We start from the raw sequence: 17,500 nt of genomic DNA, 5'->3' as shown, positions 1-17,500 counted from the left end.
CTAATATGTCTGATTCTTGCTCTGTACCTGAACGCAATCTGTCTAGAAAACTACAAGGCACATATAGCCTTTTACACTTACATATATTCATTCATATTTCTATCTAGAATGAGAGCAACTGTAATGAACCCAAATAAATAATTTTGAATATGTCTGATTCTTTGATGTGTACCTGAACGCAACCCGGCTATAAAACTATAAGGCACATATAGTCTTTTACACTTCTATATATATATTCATTCATATTTCTTATTTATATCTAGAATGAGAGCAACTGTAATGAAACCAAATAAACCATTTCTAATATGTCTGATTCTTGCTCTGTACCTGAACGCAACCCGGCTATAAAACTATACGGCACATATAGCCTTTTACACTTATATATATATATTCATTCATATTTCTCATTTATATCTAGAATGAGAGCAACTGTAAATAAATAAACCATTTCTAATATGTCTGATTCTCGCTGTGTACCTGAACGCTCTCTGTCTTTGCCGTCTTGCTGATGATAAACGGAGTGGAGGAGTTTGGTCTGAAGATGTAAGCGCCCGACATCTGGATGCTCTCTGAGTTGTTACCGTCACTGGCGTTGTACCTGCAACACACAGACAGTCGCGCACACATAGAGACAGACAGACAGACAGACACACACACACACAAACACAGACAGACAGACAGACAGACAGACAGACACATACACACACAGACAGACAGACAGACACAGAGACAGAAAGACACACACACACACACACACATACACACACACACATTTAAAAAAAACAATCCAAGATGTTTTTTCTTTTACTTTTTTTTCTTTTTCTAGGCGTTTTGAATATCACTTGATGCCAGAGCCTCTCACCCCAGGAAGACTAGCTCTCACTCCGGTGTGTTGCTAATGGGGATCCTAATAAATCTAAATCTAAATCTCACCAGTAGAAGTTCTGGGAGAGTTTGATGGTCTGTTTGGTCTCCAGGTTACTGAGGCTGCTCAACAGGCCGGTGTCCGGGTCAAAGGTCGCGCGCAGGAACTGGAACACAAATACATATATACTGTATATATACACATATACACACACACACACACACACAAGGTAAGACTTTATAATAAGGGTACATTAGGGACTGGAACAAACAAGGACAAAACATTTTTCAACTGGTTTTCTAATGAAATATTTTAAAGCAGCTCTGAGGAACTTTTTTGTTTTTTTTAGATTTATTGTTTTATTTTTTATGCTTTATTGATAGTGTAGAGACAGAGTTGAAATGGGGCAGAGAGGGGAGTGACATGCAGAGAACGACCGCGGGCTGGAATCGAACCCGGGTCCGCTGCTGGCCGAGGCCCATGGGGGGGACGCCCTACCAACTGAGCTAAGGGCGCCCCATGAGGAACTTTTTCAGATTGATAATTAAAGGAATACTTCACCCATACGGAACCAGCGTTCTATCATTATAAAATAACTATTATAATATAATGAATGAGGTTTTTCTTCCCTCAGTCTTCCCTCAGTCTTCCCTTGGCCCAGCTGTCCTGTTATTCCTGACCCTTACTGTGATGTCACAAGAAGGAAACTGTAGGGTTAGACAGTGAGACCATAAAACACGCCTTTTCTCAGGCTAAGATCCGATTTAAATTTTTTTTGCACATTTATACTAAATAGGATCTCCGAGTTCAATACACCTTCATATTCCAACCGGTGAAGTAGGCCATTAAGCAACATCACATTAGAGGGAGCAATGTTGTCGCTCTATATTAGCGCTGCTGTGATTCAGTCGTAGAAAATCACAACCGGGTGTGCGGTGCGGCTATAGGCCTGTTTCACACACACACATACACACCCACACACACACACACCCCACCCCACACACACACACAAACACACCCCCCCCACCCACCCACACACACACAGACACCCACACACACATACACACACACACACACAAACGCACGCACGCACACACACACACACACCCACACAGACACCCACACACACCCACACTCCCCCCACCACACACCCACCCCCACCTTGTTCTGTATGGCGGTGGGTGTGCGGTGCTGGGTGGCGGTGGCTGGAGGCCCGGTCTGAAGCAGGGACACAGAGTAGGTGGTGAAGCCCAGCGCAGGAGCCTCAACCTGGAACACCAGCTCGTACAGAGAGAACCCTCGGCCACTACGGACCTCACGCGTCGCCAAGGACACCGGAACCACCTGGAACAAGACACATATTTCACCATAACATCCCAGTATATATAAATGAATGAATGTAGACTGTGTTATTTTATGAATACCTGTCATCCCAAACACTTTATAACAATTAGTAAGACTTCAATTATATTACATCCCAGTAAATAATATAAATACAGCTCCGGAAAAAAAATGAAGAGACCAGTCTGGATTTTTCTCAAATCTTCATCTCTACATTACTTATTGAAAATGCTCTTTAATGACAAAACACATATTTCACTTGAACATCCCAGAATATATTTTAACTATGTTGACCAACTGCATTCTGTGTCTTATGTATTACTTTTTTATAACACTGCTATAACAAAAAACTTTTTATTAATTGCACTACTGGTTAGATGCTAAACTGCATTTCGTTTTACTGGTTGTCCTTACTTGTACAATGACAATACAGTTGAATCTAATCTAATGAATGAATGTAGACTCTGTGTTATTTTATGAATACCTTTCATCCCAAACACTTTATAACAATTATTAAGACTTCAATTATATTATCTATTTTAAACACTAGATATTGCAATGAAAGCTGGGTAATATACTTAAAATAATTTTCAAACACACACACACACACACACACAGACAGACAGACAGACAGACAGACAGACAGACAGACAGACAGACAGACAGACAGACAGACAGACAGACAGACACAAACAGACCTGACAGTCCACAGATTTGCCGTTTGCGTCAGACACGTCGTACGCAGTTCCGTTGACCGGCAGCCGGACCGGCCATGTGACGGGGCGAGCGAGAGGGTTGTACACATTGACTGAGAACTGACAGAGAGAGAGAGAGAGAGAGAGAGAGAGAGAGAGAGAGAGAGAGAGAGAGAGAGAGAGAGAGATATGGAGGGAGAAAGAGAGAGAGTGAGAGAGAGAGAGAGAGACAGCGAGGGAGAGAAATAACATCATATTTACACAAAATAGTGATTTACAAAAGGAACAGCGAATTAGAGAATTCATCTATTAACACACAACCAATGGGAGGGGGGCACGGAATAACAGCAAGTACGTTGTGTGTGTGTTACTGTGTACGTGCGTTTCCCTGAGTGTGTGTGTGTGAGTTTCCTGTTTGTGTGTGTGTGTGTGTGTGTGTGTCTTGAGGTTTCCTGAGTGTGTGTGTGTGTGTGTGTTTCAATGAGTGTGTGTGTGTTTCAATGCGTGCGTGTGTGTGTGTGTGTGTGTGTGTGTGTGTGTGTGTTTGCGTATGTGTCACCTTCTTGCTGGCCTCCGTCAGAGGACACACACTGATGTTGAGATTGTCGCAGTAGATTCTCTGTGCAGACGAGCCGCTCAGCGCAGACAGACTGTTACTCACTAGAACCTGACGAGGGGGGGAGTTTAAAAAGGTGTTTTTGTCCTGCTTCATCCAAATCAAATCAAATACATTTTTATTTATATTGCTCTTTTCATACAGAAGTAGCTCAAAGTACGTTACAGAGATTAAAAACAACAACAACAACAGATAAATAGAAAAACAGCAAATAAGGGAAGAAAATTAAAAGAACCCACCCTCCCACCCCCATAGACATGCAGAGAGATATACACAAATACATACACACTCTCACACACACAGACACACAAACTCACATTCACATTCACACACACACACACTAGCTGTCACTAAAGAGACATGGCTGGGCACTGAGACCTGTGTCATAGTTGTTGTGTCCTTGGGCAAGACACTTCACCCGCCTTGCCTCGTGTGAATGTCGATAGTAAGCCTGCTGCTATCGGTGTATGAATGTGTGTGTGAATGGTAACGTGTGAAAAGAAAACAGGTCTCCCTTGAAAAAGAGTCTTCGGTCTCAATGGGATTTACCTGTATAAATAAAGGTTAAAAAAAAAAAAAAAAAAGACCTGCGGCACGGAGGAAGCTACCTTTGGGTGGGCCAACCACACTGGGAGTGATCCCGGTCCATCCATCATTATATTTACAATAAACAATGGACATTTAACGGGAAATACAAAATAAGACAACAAATAGTTCCAGCTGAACAATGTGCTTGAAAGGTAGCAAATCATGAGGAGATATTGACTGATTTTAAGAAAAAGTTAATTAGACAACAAGCGTTCTCCAGAATCACTGACTAGTGTGATATGTGTTCCTTTCCAACACAATACCTACAGTAGCGCAGTAGCCAAAACACACAGTACTATTTCAAACTATAAAAAGCCGTTCAAAGCTGTGACTCCAACATTAGCTCAAATAAACAGGATTATTTTGTGCTATAAAAGGCAGTTAAAGGGGTGGTGTAGTGGATAGAGTGTGTACCATATTGGTTCCGGCCTTTGTTGCAGTGGTCGCGGGTTCAAATCCAACCCGTGGACCTTTACTGCATGTCACCCCTCCCCTCTCTCTCTCTCTGTCTCCCCATTTCAACTCTGTACTATCTAATAAAGCTTGAAAATGCCCAAAAAATAATATTAAAAAAAGAAAATGCAGTGAAATACCTGACAGTGTTGCCAGCCGTTGGCCAGCCTCCGGGCGTAGTCGTCGGCGACGTGTTGCTTCTCTGTGCCAGAAACCGCGTCGTGGTGCTGTGCTACCGCCATGGCTTTCTCTGGGAAAGAGACAAAAACCGGTTCATTTCAGTCAGTGGATAAATCTGGTTTATAAGTTGTTATTACATGGCACTTATAAATCCTGTGTTCTGATTGGTCAACCACAGCATTCTACAAGTCTGCTATTTCCAGCAAGACAGACCGCTGTCAAGGAATTCATATAAATATGCTGTATGTTGTTAACTGTAACCGTTTTATTTAAGCTATATTGTACCTTCACCCATTTCATTTTAATTCTAGCCATTCTGCATCTCTGTCTTAATGTTTAAATGGGTTTTTTTTCTCTTTATCAGTTGTTGTATATTTCATGAATTTGCATTGCACATCGTGTATGTATTGTTGTTTTTGCTTTGCATTTGTTTGACTCGACATCAATGTAAATGAGGGTCACACACACACACACACACACACACACACACACACACACACACACACACACACACACACACACACACACACACACACACACACACACACACACACACACACACACACACACACACACACACACACACACACACACACACACACACACACACACACACACACACACACACACACACCTCAATTGATCTCTCGAGAATAAATAAAGGTTAAATAAATACATTAAAAATGTCAACAAATTAAGACAAATAACAAAAATCCCAGCCCAGTCTCCCTTATCCCTCGCCCTAACCTCCCTTTAACAGGCGGTACTTCAAATCACTTTAACACACTAAAGGAATAGTTGATCCAATTAAATTTCTTTTGCTTTTTTGCCTCACTCTCCGGCTCAAGAAAAGGCGACAGAAACCATTCCTGTAACTGTGCGCTCATTTTTAATGTAGAAATGGGCAAACGGTGCGTTCATTAAAAATGCCATAAAAATAATAATAATAATATATATTTTTTAAAGTAATAAAAATCCAAATCTCACTCAGTGTGTGGCTGTCTCCGGCCCCAAACGGTCCCTTCCTTGAGATGGGACCACCGAGGACTTCCAGCTGGTTACAGGTCTGTGGGACAAAAACACACAAATACAAAGACACACACACTTACAATACTCTGCAGACATCTCCTCCAGAGCTACAGTTAGCACTAGGGTTGGGCAGTAATATGGTTGTTATACCTTGTGAAGATGAAACTCTTAAAGTTTGAATGAATATTAGGGCTGTAACGATACAAAAACTCCCGATTCGATTTGTATGTAGGACAGCTCCACCAAGTTTCCACTGAATCCTCATTAAACCTTACACTATACACAACAAATCTATTACTCCTTTGGTAATAGACAATATACTACCATGCAGAGTGCTGGTCGGAGTGTAGAAAATGTCTGTGTGTGTGCGTGCGTGTGCGTGTGTGTGTGCGTTAGGGCTGCAACTAACGATTATTTTGATAATCGATTAATCTGTCGATTATTTTCTCGATTAATCGATTATTAATCGAATAGTGTTTTGGTCCGTAAAATGTCAGAAAATGGTGAAAAATGTTGATACATTTTCCAAAGCCCATGTTGACGTCCTCAAATGTATTGTTATGTCCAAAACACACAGATATTTCAGTTTACTGTCATAATAGGATTAAAGAAACCAGAAAATATTCACATTTGAGAAGCTGAAATCAGAGAATTTGGACATTTTTTATTAAAAAATTACTCAAAACGATTAATCGATTATCAAAATAGTTGGCGATTATTCTAATAATCGATTAATAATTGATTTGTCGATTTATCGTTGCAGCTCTAGTGTGTGTGTGTGTGTGTGTGTGTGTGTGTGTGTGTGTGTGTGAGTGAGTGAGTGAATGTCAAAGGAACCTGCAGGTTGCTGTTGCTGATCCTCTCGTAGCGTTTGAGCGCCGGGCGGCTGGTGAAGTATCCGGTCCAGAAGTCGTGAGCGTCGTCGGCATAGGGGAAGAAATCATCCGTCTTCAAGGCCCTGGGGTTAAAAAATAATAAATAACAATTATAAATAAATACAGTTATATACAGTCATATGAAAAAGTTTGGGAACCCCTCTCAGCCGGCATTATAATTGACTCTGCTTTCACACAAAAAAGATAAAAGTGGTATGTCTTTAATTTACCAGGAACAGCTAAGTACTGGGATGTTTTCCAAACAAATATTTTTTGAAAAGCAGTACTTAATTTTATGAAATTAAATAAAATGTGAAAAACTGGCTGTGCAAAAATATGGGAACCCTTGTGGTCTTGCTGATTTTAATGCATGTAACAGCATGTAAAACTGAGGACTTTAAACACAAAGTTGGTTGGATTATGTTGTTAAGCCTTGAACCTCATATAAAGGTCTGTTTAATCATGATAAAAGGTGTTTTAGGTGCCTAAATGCAAGTTCCACTTCTCTTTGACTCTCTGCAGAAGTGAGACAGAATGCGATCATCAAAACAGCTCCCAAAAGATCTTAAAAACAAAGATTATTCATTGTCATGGTTTAGGGGAAGGCTACAAGAAGCTTTCCCAAAGGTTTCAATTGTCAATTTCGACTGTAGGGAACGTTGTCAGGAAATGGAAGGACACGGGCATAGTGGCAGTTAAACCCAGGTCTAGCAGACCAAGAAAAGTACAAGAGCGGCATATGCGGCGGATTGTGAGAATGGTTGCACACAACCCAAAGATCACCTCCAAAGACCTGCAAGAACATCTGGCTGCAGATTGTGTATCTGTACATGGTTCAACAAATCAGTGCAATTTGCACCAAAACATCTGTATGGCCGGGTGATGAGAAGGAAGCCCTTTCTGCGCCCACGCCACAGATACAGTTGCATGGAGTATGCAAAAGCTCATTTAGACAAGCCAGCTTCATATTGGAAGAAAATGCTTTGGACTGATGAGACAAAAATTAAGTTATTTGGTCTTTATAAAAAGCAGATGTTTTGGTGCAAATTGCGCTGAATTGTTGAACGATGTACAGATACACAATCTGCAGCCAGATGTTCTTGTAGGTCTTTGGAGGTGATCTGTGGGTTGTGTGCAACCATTCTCACAATCCTCCACCTATGCCGCTCCTGTTTTTTTCTTGGTCTGCCATGCCTGGGTTTAACTGCCACTATGCCTGTGTCCTTCCATTTCCTGACAACGTTCCCTACAGTCGAAATTGACAATTGAAACCTTTGGGAAAGCTTCTTGTAGCCTTCCCCTAAACCATGACAATGAACAATCTTTGTTTTTCAGATCTTTTGGGACCTGTTTTGATGATCCCATTCTGTCTCACTTCAGCAGAGAGTCAAAGAGAAGTGCAACTTGCATTTAGGCACCTAAAATACATTTTCTCATGATTAAACAGACATTTCTATGAGGTTCAAGGCTTAACAACATAATCCAACCAACTTTGTGTTTAAAGTCATCAGTTTTACATGCTGTTACAGGCATTAAAATCAACAAAACCACAAGGGTTCCTATATTTTTGCACAGCCAGTTTTTCACATTTTATTTTATTTCATACAACCAAATGCTGCTTTTCAAAAAATCTTTGTTTGGAAAACATCCCAGTACTTAGCTGTTCCTGGTAAATTAAAGACATACCACTTTTATATTTTTTTTGTGAAAGCAGAGTCAATTATAATGCCGGCTGAGAGGGGTTCCCAAACTTTTTCATATGACTGTAAATAGAATAAAATAAAACAGATTGTAAAACAAGTAAAAGAAAATATATTAAAATATCAATAGATAAGATTCAATTAAAAAGCTAAAAGAAAGTGTGAGTCGTAAGTCTTCTTTAAAAAAATATGAACTCTCAAATTCCCCCCAAAAAATATTGTCATAAGAGCATTTCCATTATGTGTAGAGATGAAGATTGAAGAGAAATCCAGACTGGTCTCTCAATGAATCCAACTCGTGGTCAGTTCTCTGCATGTCTTTGCCTCTTTTTAACTCTGTCTCTCATATACAGAGTTGAGGACAGAATTACCATGTGGGGTTTGCTCTGTGCAGCCTAGGGGAGGGAGAGAGACAGAGAGACAGACAGAGACAGAGAGAGAGAGAGAGAGAGAGAGAGAGAGAGAGAGAGAGACAGAGAGAGAGAGATAGAGGGAGAGAGATGGAGGGACAGAGCCTAGGGGAGGGAGAGAGAGAGAGAGAGAGGGAGAGAGAGATAGAGAGAGAGGGACAGAGAGAGAGAGAGAGGGAGAGGGAGAGAGATGGAGAGACAGAGACAGAGAGATAGATTTACCAGGTGAGGTTTGCCCTGTGCAGCTCCTGAAGGTAACAGGACGGAGTGGAGTAGAGAACGTTGACTTTGCTGCGGTCGGTCTGCCGGGCGTTCACATAGCGGATCAGTTTGTCCAGGTTCTTGTACCAGAGATTTGCATTCTCATACTGGAAGTCTGAGCCCATCGTCATTATGATGTGGTTGGTCTTATACACCGTAGCCTAGAAGGGGTGGGGGGGAGGGGGGAGGGAGAGATTTTTTTTAAACACATACATAATAAAAGAGAGAGAGAGAGGGAGGGAGGGGAGAGAGAGGGATAGGGAGAGAGGGAGGGAGGAAGGGAGGGAGGGAGAGAGAGATAGAGGGAGAGAGACAGAGGGAGGGAGAGGGACAGACAGACAGACAGAGGGAGGGGGGAGAGAGAGAGAGGGAGATAGAGGGAGAGAGAGAGAGAGAGCATAGACATTGCACTTTAAGGAGGGGGGAGAGAGGGAGTTGATTTTTTTTAAACACAAATATATCATAAAAGTGCTATTTGGACACACATCCTCACTCAAAGGATGCTCCAAAAGACCAAAGAATCCCCTCAGCTTCCACTTCACGTGGACATCCTCAACATGTCGGCTCCCTTTCAGAGGACGGAAGGTAACGGGGGACATGGGGCACCAGCAAGGCCGCCTTAATGCACGGGGTTACCTGGGCTGAAGCCCCAGGGCCTACGAAGATCAGGGGCCTATCAAATAAATAATAATACATTGACTGGCTCATGATAGGCCCCCTGGCTTACAAGGATGAGGGGCCTATCATGCACAAGCACATTTTTGTTTTATTCAGATATTGTTCTGAACTTCTGATGGTCTTCTTTTATCATTATTAGTAATATCTTTAGGCCTAAAGCTTTGGCTATACTGTCTACCACGTGCCAGAACAACTTTTTGAATTTGAGAGAGAGAGAGACAGACAGACAGACAGACAGACAGACAGACAGACAGACAGACAGACAGACAGAGAGGGAGGGAGAACTGATTGTGTCCTTGAGCAAGACACTTAACCCCAAATTGCTCCAGGGGCGCTGTACTACAGCTGACCCTGTGCTCTGACCCCCTCTGGAGTGTGGTCACTTGAGAGGGGATATGCAAAGAGCAAATTTCGATGTACCCTGTGTAAATTGACAAATAAAGTAAAGTAAGACAATTTGAGGTGAAAATATAAAAAGAGACATACAAATAATAAATGATAAGTTACATCTCCCCCCTCGGTCAGTTTATCTGTCACTTCAACCTGGACTTCCCCTGCTAATGCGACGACACACAGATTTGCATCAGCAGCAATAATTTCCAATATTTCGATATTTCCTGTTCTCGTGAACTCAAGATAACAACTCAGGATGTTCTTGAGAAGTTGCCTTACGATATGTTCGTCTAATCTATTGATCTTAAATTCTCTGTAAAGGGCATACGATGACTTGATAAGGAGCCTCGTGCTTGAAAGTTTTCCATGACGTAGAGACCTGCGGTTCTCAGAAGCTGCTGAAGAGCGTTGACACGGAGCTGTTGGCGTCAGTGTTTGAGTGACAGTCACACTGAGACCTCGGAGCAGAATGGCTGCAGTCGCACTCCTCGCCTTACTGCTGTTTGCTTTCATCAACAACATTCACTCAGAAGAAAAGATCATCATCAAGGAGAAAGGAGACTATCACACCTTCAGTCCCTTTGACTCCTCCTGCCTGATCTCCAGGTCTGTCGGAGAGGAGAAGCTTGTCCTATGGAACACCTCTGACTCCTCGTCTGAGAACTCTGCACTACCGGACGGCTTGAAACAACGACTGACAGTTTCCATCAGTTACAATAAGGACAAAGTTACTCATTACAGGATCGACAATCTGACCCATTCAGACTCAGGTCTGTACCAAGAGGAGTGTTGGACCGATGGCAACGTGACATTGGAGAGAAACATCAGGATTATTATTTGTAGTCGGATAGATGAGAGAAAAGAATTCCCAGTGGGAGGTGGAGACACAGAGGACCTGCCATGTGAGGAAGCGGCTGACGATCTGGAAATCCAGTGGCTCATGTATGATAGGGTATACTATCGTAATGTGGACAAAAGGTCAGAGAGATTATGGACGAGAGTGTTTAGTGACGGTACGACATCGGTGACGGACATTGTTAAAGGAGGATTTCAAGTGGTGATAAAAGCATCAGGTCTTCGTCAGTCCAACATCACCACACCAGTCGATGGGCTGTTCACTTGTCTTGTGATGAACCAACAGCAGTGTGTCAGCAGTCAACCTGTATATGTAGACATACCACAAGAGACAATTTACCGCTCGGTGGGAGAGACGGCCGTGTTGCAGTGCGATGGCCACCGTGATGACGAGCCACGTTGGGAGAAGAGAACTTTTTTTTCCCAAGAAGCAGAAGTTTTGCAAAACGAGTCACTGGTGTTTCCATCGTTGGCGTTAAATGACTCAGGTTTGTACGACTGTCAAAGCTATTACAGTTGGAATCAGTTTGATCTGTTCGTGTGCCCCAAATTCGGCCCCCCTGATGTAGAGCTCTTCTCAGGAGGAGAAGATGTCACTATCAGATGTATCGGAGATTTGAGTGAAGGTGAGGGATTCCATTGGTTCATGAAGTCGAAACAAACAAAAGGCAGAGTCGTTCATCAAGGGGAGTTTGATCAGAACAGAATAGTTACCTCTGGCTGGTATGCCTCTCGCGGGTCGGTTACTATCTTGAATGTCTCACTGGAGGACACAGGGGAGTATTGGTGTGCAGTTATGCACTTTTACGACCACCAGTGTCTGTCAACAGCCAAAACTCTTCTAATGTACAGAGATCCCTTTGGGGTTTACTCCACCTTCTACACAGCGAGATGCATAGTGGTCAGTATTGGGCTGGGGGGTCTCTGTGTCATTGTGGTGATTGTGAACTATAAGACCAACTGAGTAGAGGCTAAAAGTGATAGTTCAGTGTTGTTGAAGTGGGGTTGTATGAGGTACTATGATAGTTAGTGTGTTACCTCATAGAGATGGCAATCAGCGCAGTTATTTTAAAACGTTTTGGGGAGACGTGGCTGTAGCAGAAGTCAGCCTTGTACTGTTGCAGATGTTTTTTTTGGCCATGTATATAAATGATTACCTAAAAACTAAATATCCGACACATTTTTCACTAAATTCAGGATTTTTTCACTGCTGATTTGCGGACTGATAGGCTGCACTGGATCGGCAGATTTTGGACTTTTTTTTCAAGCGTAGTTCGGCCATGTATTACTGTGTCAACTCGTGCAGCCGTTTTTCCCCTGGCCCCCTCTGCAACGGTACAATGCTGACTTCTGCTACAGCCACGTCTCCCCCAAACTCCTTATAGAGACTGCACTGATCACCATAAGGTAAGAGAATAACTATGCATAAGTACAGCATTCAACCACACTTCATAAATACTGAACTATACCTTTAATATGCACATGTTCAAATGTCATCTTAAAAATAAGAGGCAGACAGTCAGGCAGTGATGAAGGTTATACTCACATCAAAAAAATATTAACATTTATTTTTATATATTAGTGAGTATTTTAATCGATCAATTTTTTTTGTATTATTTCAGTTGCTTGATTTTTTTATGTTGCCTCTCATTGCCCCCTTTAAATGTTTTAGTCCTGGTTCAACCACGTAAACCACTTTCTTAACTTTATTTTTGTGTTTATTATTATAATAACATTTTGGAAATTAATAAAACGTGGAAGTGGTTCAAAAGAAACTAATAATTTAGCATATATAAAATCAGGTATAATTATTGTAACCAAAAATCAAGATAACGCTGATGAAAAAAAGTTTTCCCCTTAAGATTCCGTAAAAGTTTGTTGGTGTATATATTTTTTTAAGATAATTTTATTTTATTTTTTTTTGCTTTTTATTAGACCGTTTGTAGAGAGAGATGAAAAGGGTCAGAGAGGGGATTGACATGCAGAGAACGACCACGGGCTGGATTCTAACCCGTGGTCCTTGAGACAGACAGTCAGGCAGTGATGAAGGTTATTCTCACATAAAAAAATAGTGAATTTTTTTTTATCATATATTATTGAGTATTTTAATCCATTTTATTTTTGTATTATTTCAGTTGCTTGATTTTAATGTGCCACATTGCCTCTTTACATTGTTTAGTCCTCTTTCAACCATGTATATGAGTTTGTTGATATGGCTGTAGTGCTGGCAAGACAAATGTGTATATACAGTTGTGCTCATAAGTTTACATACCCTGGGAGAATTTATGATTTCTTGGCCATTCTTCAGAGAATATGAATGATAACACAAAAATCTTTCTGCCACTCATGGTTAATGGTTGGGTGAAGCTATTTATTGGCCAACAACTGTGTTTACTCTTTTTAAATCAAAATGACAAAAGAAAGTACCCAAATGACCCTGATCAAAAGTTTACATACCCCAGTTGTTAATACCGTGTATTGCTCCCTTTAACATCAATGACAGCTGGAAGTCTTTTGTGGTAGTTGTGGATGAGGTTCTTTATTTTCTCAGATGCCAAAGCTGCCCATTCTTCTTGGCAAAAAGCCTCCAGTTCCTGTAAGTTCTTGGGCTGTCTTGCATGAACTGCACGTTTGAGATCTCCCCAGAGTGGCTCAATGATATTGAGGTCAGGAGATTGAGATGGCCACTCCAGAACCTTCACTTTGTTCTGCTGTAGCCAATGACAGGTCGACTTGGCCTTGTGTTTTGGGTCATTGTCATGTTGGAATGTCCAAAAACGTCCCATGCGCAGTTTCCGGGCTGACGAGTGCAAATTTTCCTCCAATATTTTCTGATAACATGCTGCATTCATCTTGCCATCAATTTTGGCCAAGTTTCCTGTGCCTTTCTAGCTCACACATCCCCAAAACATCAGTGACCCACCTCCATGTTTCACAATAGGAATGGTGTTCCTTTCATCATAGGCATTGTTGACTCCTCTCCAAACGTAACGTTTATGGTTGTGGCCAAACAGTTAAATTTTGGTCTCATCACTCCATATTACTTTGTTCCAGAAGTTTTGAGGCTTGTCTCTGTACTGTTTGGCGTAATGTAAGTGGGATACTTTGTGACATTTGTGCAGAAATGGCTTTCTTCTGGCGGCTCGACCATGCAGCCCATTTTTCTTCAAGTGCCTCCTTATTGTGCATCTTGAAACAGCCACACCACAATTTTTCAGAGAGTCCTGTATTTCAGCTGAAGTTATTTGAGGATTTTTCTTTGCATCTCGAACAATTTTCCTGGCAGATGTGGCTGAAATCTTTGCTGGTCTTCCTGACCGTGGTTTGGTTTCAACAGAATCTCTCATTTTCCACTTCTTAATCAGCGTTTGAACACTGCTGATTGGCATTCTCAATTCCTTGGATATCTTTTTATACCCCTTTCCTGTTATATGCAGTTCAATTACCTTTTCTCGCAGATCTTTTGACAATTATTTTGCTTTCCCCATGACTCATAGTCCAGAAACGTCTGTGCAACACTGGATGAAAGATGCAATGGTCTGTCAGAAGCCCAGAAACTCACTGATCTTTTATACACACACAGAAATTTCAGACATACAGGTCACAGGTGATGATGGGAACCTTGAGTAGCCAATCAAACCTGTTTGTGTCAACTTTTGTGCATTTTATCAGGTCAAAGTCACTGGGGTATGTAAACTTTTGATCAGGGTCATTTGAGTACTTTTCTAGTCATTTTAATTTAAAAAGAGTAAACACAGTTGTTTGCCAATGAATAGCTTCACCCAACCATTAACCATGAGTGGCAGAAAGATTTTTGTGTTATCATTCATATTCTCTGAAGAATGGCCAAGAAATCTTAAATTCTCCCAGGGTATGTAAACTTATGAGCACAACTGTATATATCTTTTGCTGATTTTTTTAAGATGAATATTCGTAATTTTTATGCTTTTTATTAGACAGTTTGTAGAGACAAAGATGAAATGGGGCAGAGAGGGGAATGACATGCAGAGTGAATATATACAAATCCCCCTCCCTTGATACAGCATAGTGCACCTTTAATGTGTATTTTAGAAGTGGGAATATGTTGTAAGCGTGCTCTATGCTTTGTTACATTTGTTTTATTCAATTTACTGTAATGATATCATACCTATAATCTTTCATTTTTCGCTGTTAATGTGTTTATGTTGTTGAGGTACCATTGAAATGTCTGTTTGATACAGTCATATGATTCAAGGGAGATGTAGAGAGAGATTACATTGGCTGTGTGGGGAGTGTGTTAAAACCTGTGAATTAATCATTTAAATTGAAGTGTGTTTCTTTATTAGACAGTGTGTAGAGACAGAGATGAAATGGGGCAGAGAGGGGAATGACATGTAGAGAACAACCACGGGCCGGACTTTGTTTTCTTTTCTTTTTTTAGCACCCCGACACACAGGGTGGGGGTGGCCTATTATGTGATTTTATACTTATTTTTTTATCTTGTTTTATTGTAATTTACAAAAAAAATGTGCATTATTTTTTGCTTTAAATCTCAAGATAATGTGATTTTTGTCTGATGTGATTTTTTTTTAACAAATATATAATTGTTGTATCTAGCTGTGTTACTGGCGCAATATAATTGCTGTTTTTTAAATGATGAATTGTCTCCTATATCTTTCAATAAAGGCTTAAAATTAAAGACAAAACCTGGAGCCCAGTTTTCACTGTTTTGATTCATAATTCATATTCATTCAAGCAGGTTTAGTGTGTATCAGTCAACATTTTGAATGAATGCAGCCCTCGTGCCTCAGTGTCCCCCCAGCTGCTCCAAGTCGGAGACAACTGCCCTTACGCAGTCCCATGCAGGGCTCCTAAGTGGCCGGTGTGCGCACTATTGAATCAGCTCTCCTACTACATAAGCTGCACAATTTTAAGTGATTAATATATTTATTTCGGTCTGAGCAAACACTGCATTTGTATTATCTTCTAATAATTGTCCAACAAAGTCATCGGCTACCCGGCACAGCCTGCACTGCGAGTCCATGCTGTTTACAAACTTGCGTACACGAGCTGAGAGCTGGCGTGGGATTTGAGCGTATCCTACCCTCACGACCATATTGATAAATGCCGAGATTTGCGTGGAAATGTGCGTACACCCACATTTCTGGTCTACGAAAGGTTGATAAATAAGGGCCACTGAGACCTGGATAACTTGCCTAGAAGGGCCCGCACACACACACGAGTTTACATACACACACACACAAACACGAGTTTACACACACACACACACACACACACACACACACCAAGCCTGTATCTCAATCGAGAGGCCGCAGCATTTTGTACGCCTTATTTATATATTGTGGTATTTATAGTTTAGAGAGACAGCTGTGAAATGGGTCAGAGAGGGGAATGACATGCAGAGAACGACCACGGGCTGGATTCTAACCCGGGTCTACTGTGAAGAGGACTGAGACTCTATGGGGGGCTCTAGTAACCACTACACCATGAGGTGCACAAGTTCACACACACACACACACACACACACACACACACACACACACACACACACACACACACACACACACACACACACACACACACACACACACACACACACACACACACACACACACACACACACACACACACACACACACACACACACACACACACACACACACACGCACACGCACACGCTTAAATATAGGGTTAGTCAATCAGTCAGTCAGCATGAGGTCTCAGTAAAACCTCCGCCACGTGTTTATGGGGAGAAGGGGAGGAGTTTCTCAGCGGGACACTTTCTCTCTCTCTCTCTCTGCGCTATCCATTCATCTATCCATCCATCCTTCCATCTATCCATCCAATCATCCATCCATCCATCCATCCATCCCTCCCTTCCTCCCTCCCTCCATCCATCCATCCATCCATCCAACCCTCCTTTGTCTCTTATTTATGAAACTATACATCCTCTTTCCTTTCTACATAGAACTGTCTTTTTAACTATTTCATTTGTCAAAGGGAGTGGTGACAATTGGCTGTACATGGCAGTCACAATATTACGTTTTTCGCCGTCAATTATCATACAAATATAATGGTATTTTAGCAGCGACCGCAAGTCTCCTTTGCATGACATTCCTGTGCAACTGATCCATGCTAATTCATTGCTAATGCTAACTCATAGTTCAGACAGTGATGTGACGTTCATGTAGTGATTTAAAATTGGTGATTTCAACGCTATTGTTTAAAAAAAAAAATTCGACCTTTATTTCTACAGGTAAATCCCATTGAGACCAGAAACTCGAAGTTGATGACAGTTTTTGTAAGAAAATTACAGAATTTTAGTTTACTGAAAATTAAAATGTTGTGTGTATAAACAATATTTTTACTTTGTGTGTGTGTGTGTGTGTGTGTGAGTGAGTGAGTGAGTGAGTGAGTGAGTGAGTGAGTGTGTGTTCATTCACATCCTGTATCAGGTTATCTGGATAATCTCTAAATTAAGACATGCAGGCTTCAGTTACCACAACCACACTCACACATAGGCGTTATCATGCATATTAAGTGTGTGTGTGCGTGTGTATG

General features: G+C 41.4%; 2 protein-coding genes across 2 annotated transcripts in view; both read right to left on the bottom strand.

The window, feature by feature from the left end:
* Positions 1–9,612, bottom strand: part of LOC307252240 (lysosomal alpha-mannosidase-like) — a gene marked incomplete at its 5' end in the record, with an annotated part of 19,754 nt that extends 10,142 nt beyond the window's left edge. The window contains 10 exons of the mRNA XM_080029874.1: positions 478–598; positions 934–1,031; positions 2,027–2,209; positions 2,905–3,021; positions 3,461–3,568; positions 4,699–4,808; positions 5,726–5,804; positions 6,605–6,725; positions 8,975–9,174; positions 9,499–9,612. Coding sequence (XP_079886000.1) covers positions 478–598; positions 934–1,031; positions 2,027–2,209; positions 2,905–3,021; positions 3,461–3,568; positions 4,699–4,808; positions 5,726–5,804; positions 6,605–6,725; positions 8,975–9,174; positions 9,499–9,612 — 1,251 coding nt within the window. The remainder of the gene's footprint in view (positions 1–477; positions 599–933; positions 1,032–2,026; positions 2,210–2,904; positions 3,022–3,460; positions 3,569–4,698; positions 4,809–5,725; positions 5,805–6,604; positions 6,726–8,974; positions 9,175–9,498) is intronic.
* Positions 9,613–17,395: 7,783 nt separating this feature from the next.
* Positions 17,396–17,500, bottom strand: part of LOC307252239 (lysosomal alpha-mannosidase-like) — a gene marked incomplete at its 3' end in the record, with an annotated part of 38,542 nt that continues 38,437 nt past the window's right edge. Inside the window, exon 16 of the mRNA XM_080029873.1 lies at positions 17,396–17,410. Within this exon, the coding sequence (XP_079885999.1) occupies positions 17,396–17,410 (15 nt within the window). The remainder of the gene's footprint in view (positions 17,411–17,500) is intronic.

Source organism: Ammodytes marinus, assembly GCF_949987685.1.
Source record: "Ammodytes marinus genome assembly, chromosome: 6".
NCBI lineage: Eukaryota > Metazoa > Chordata > Actinopteri > Uranoscopiformes > Ammodytidae > Ammodytes > Ammodytes marinus.
Note: the sequence above shows the minus strand (reverse complement) of the source record. Positions and strands in the feature narration are given on the sequence as shown.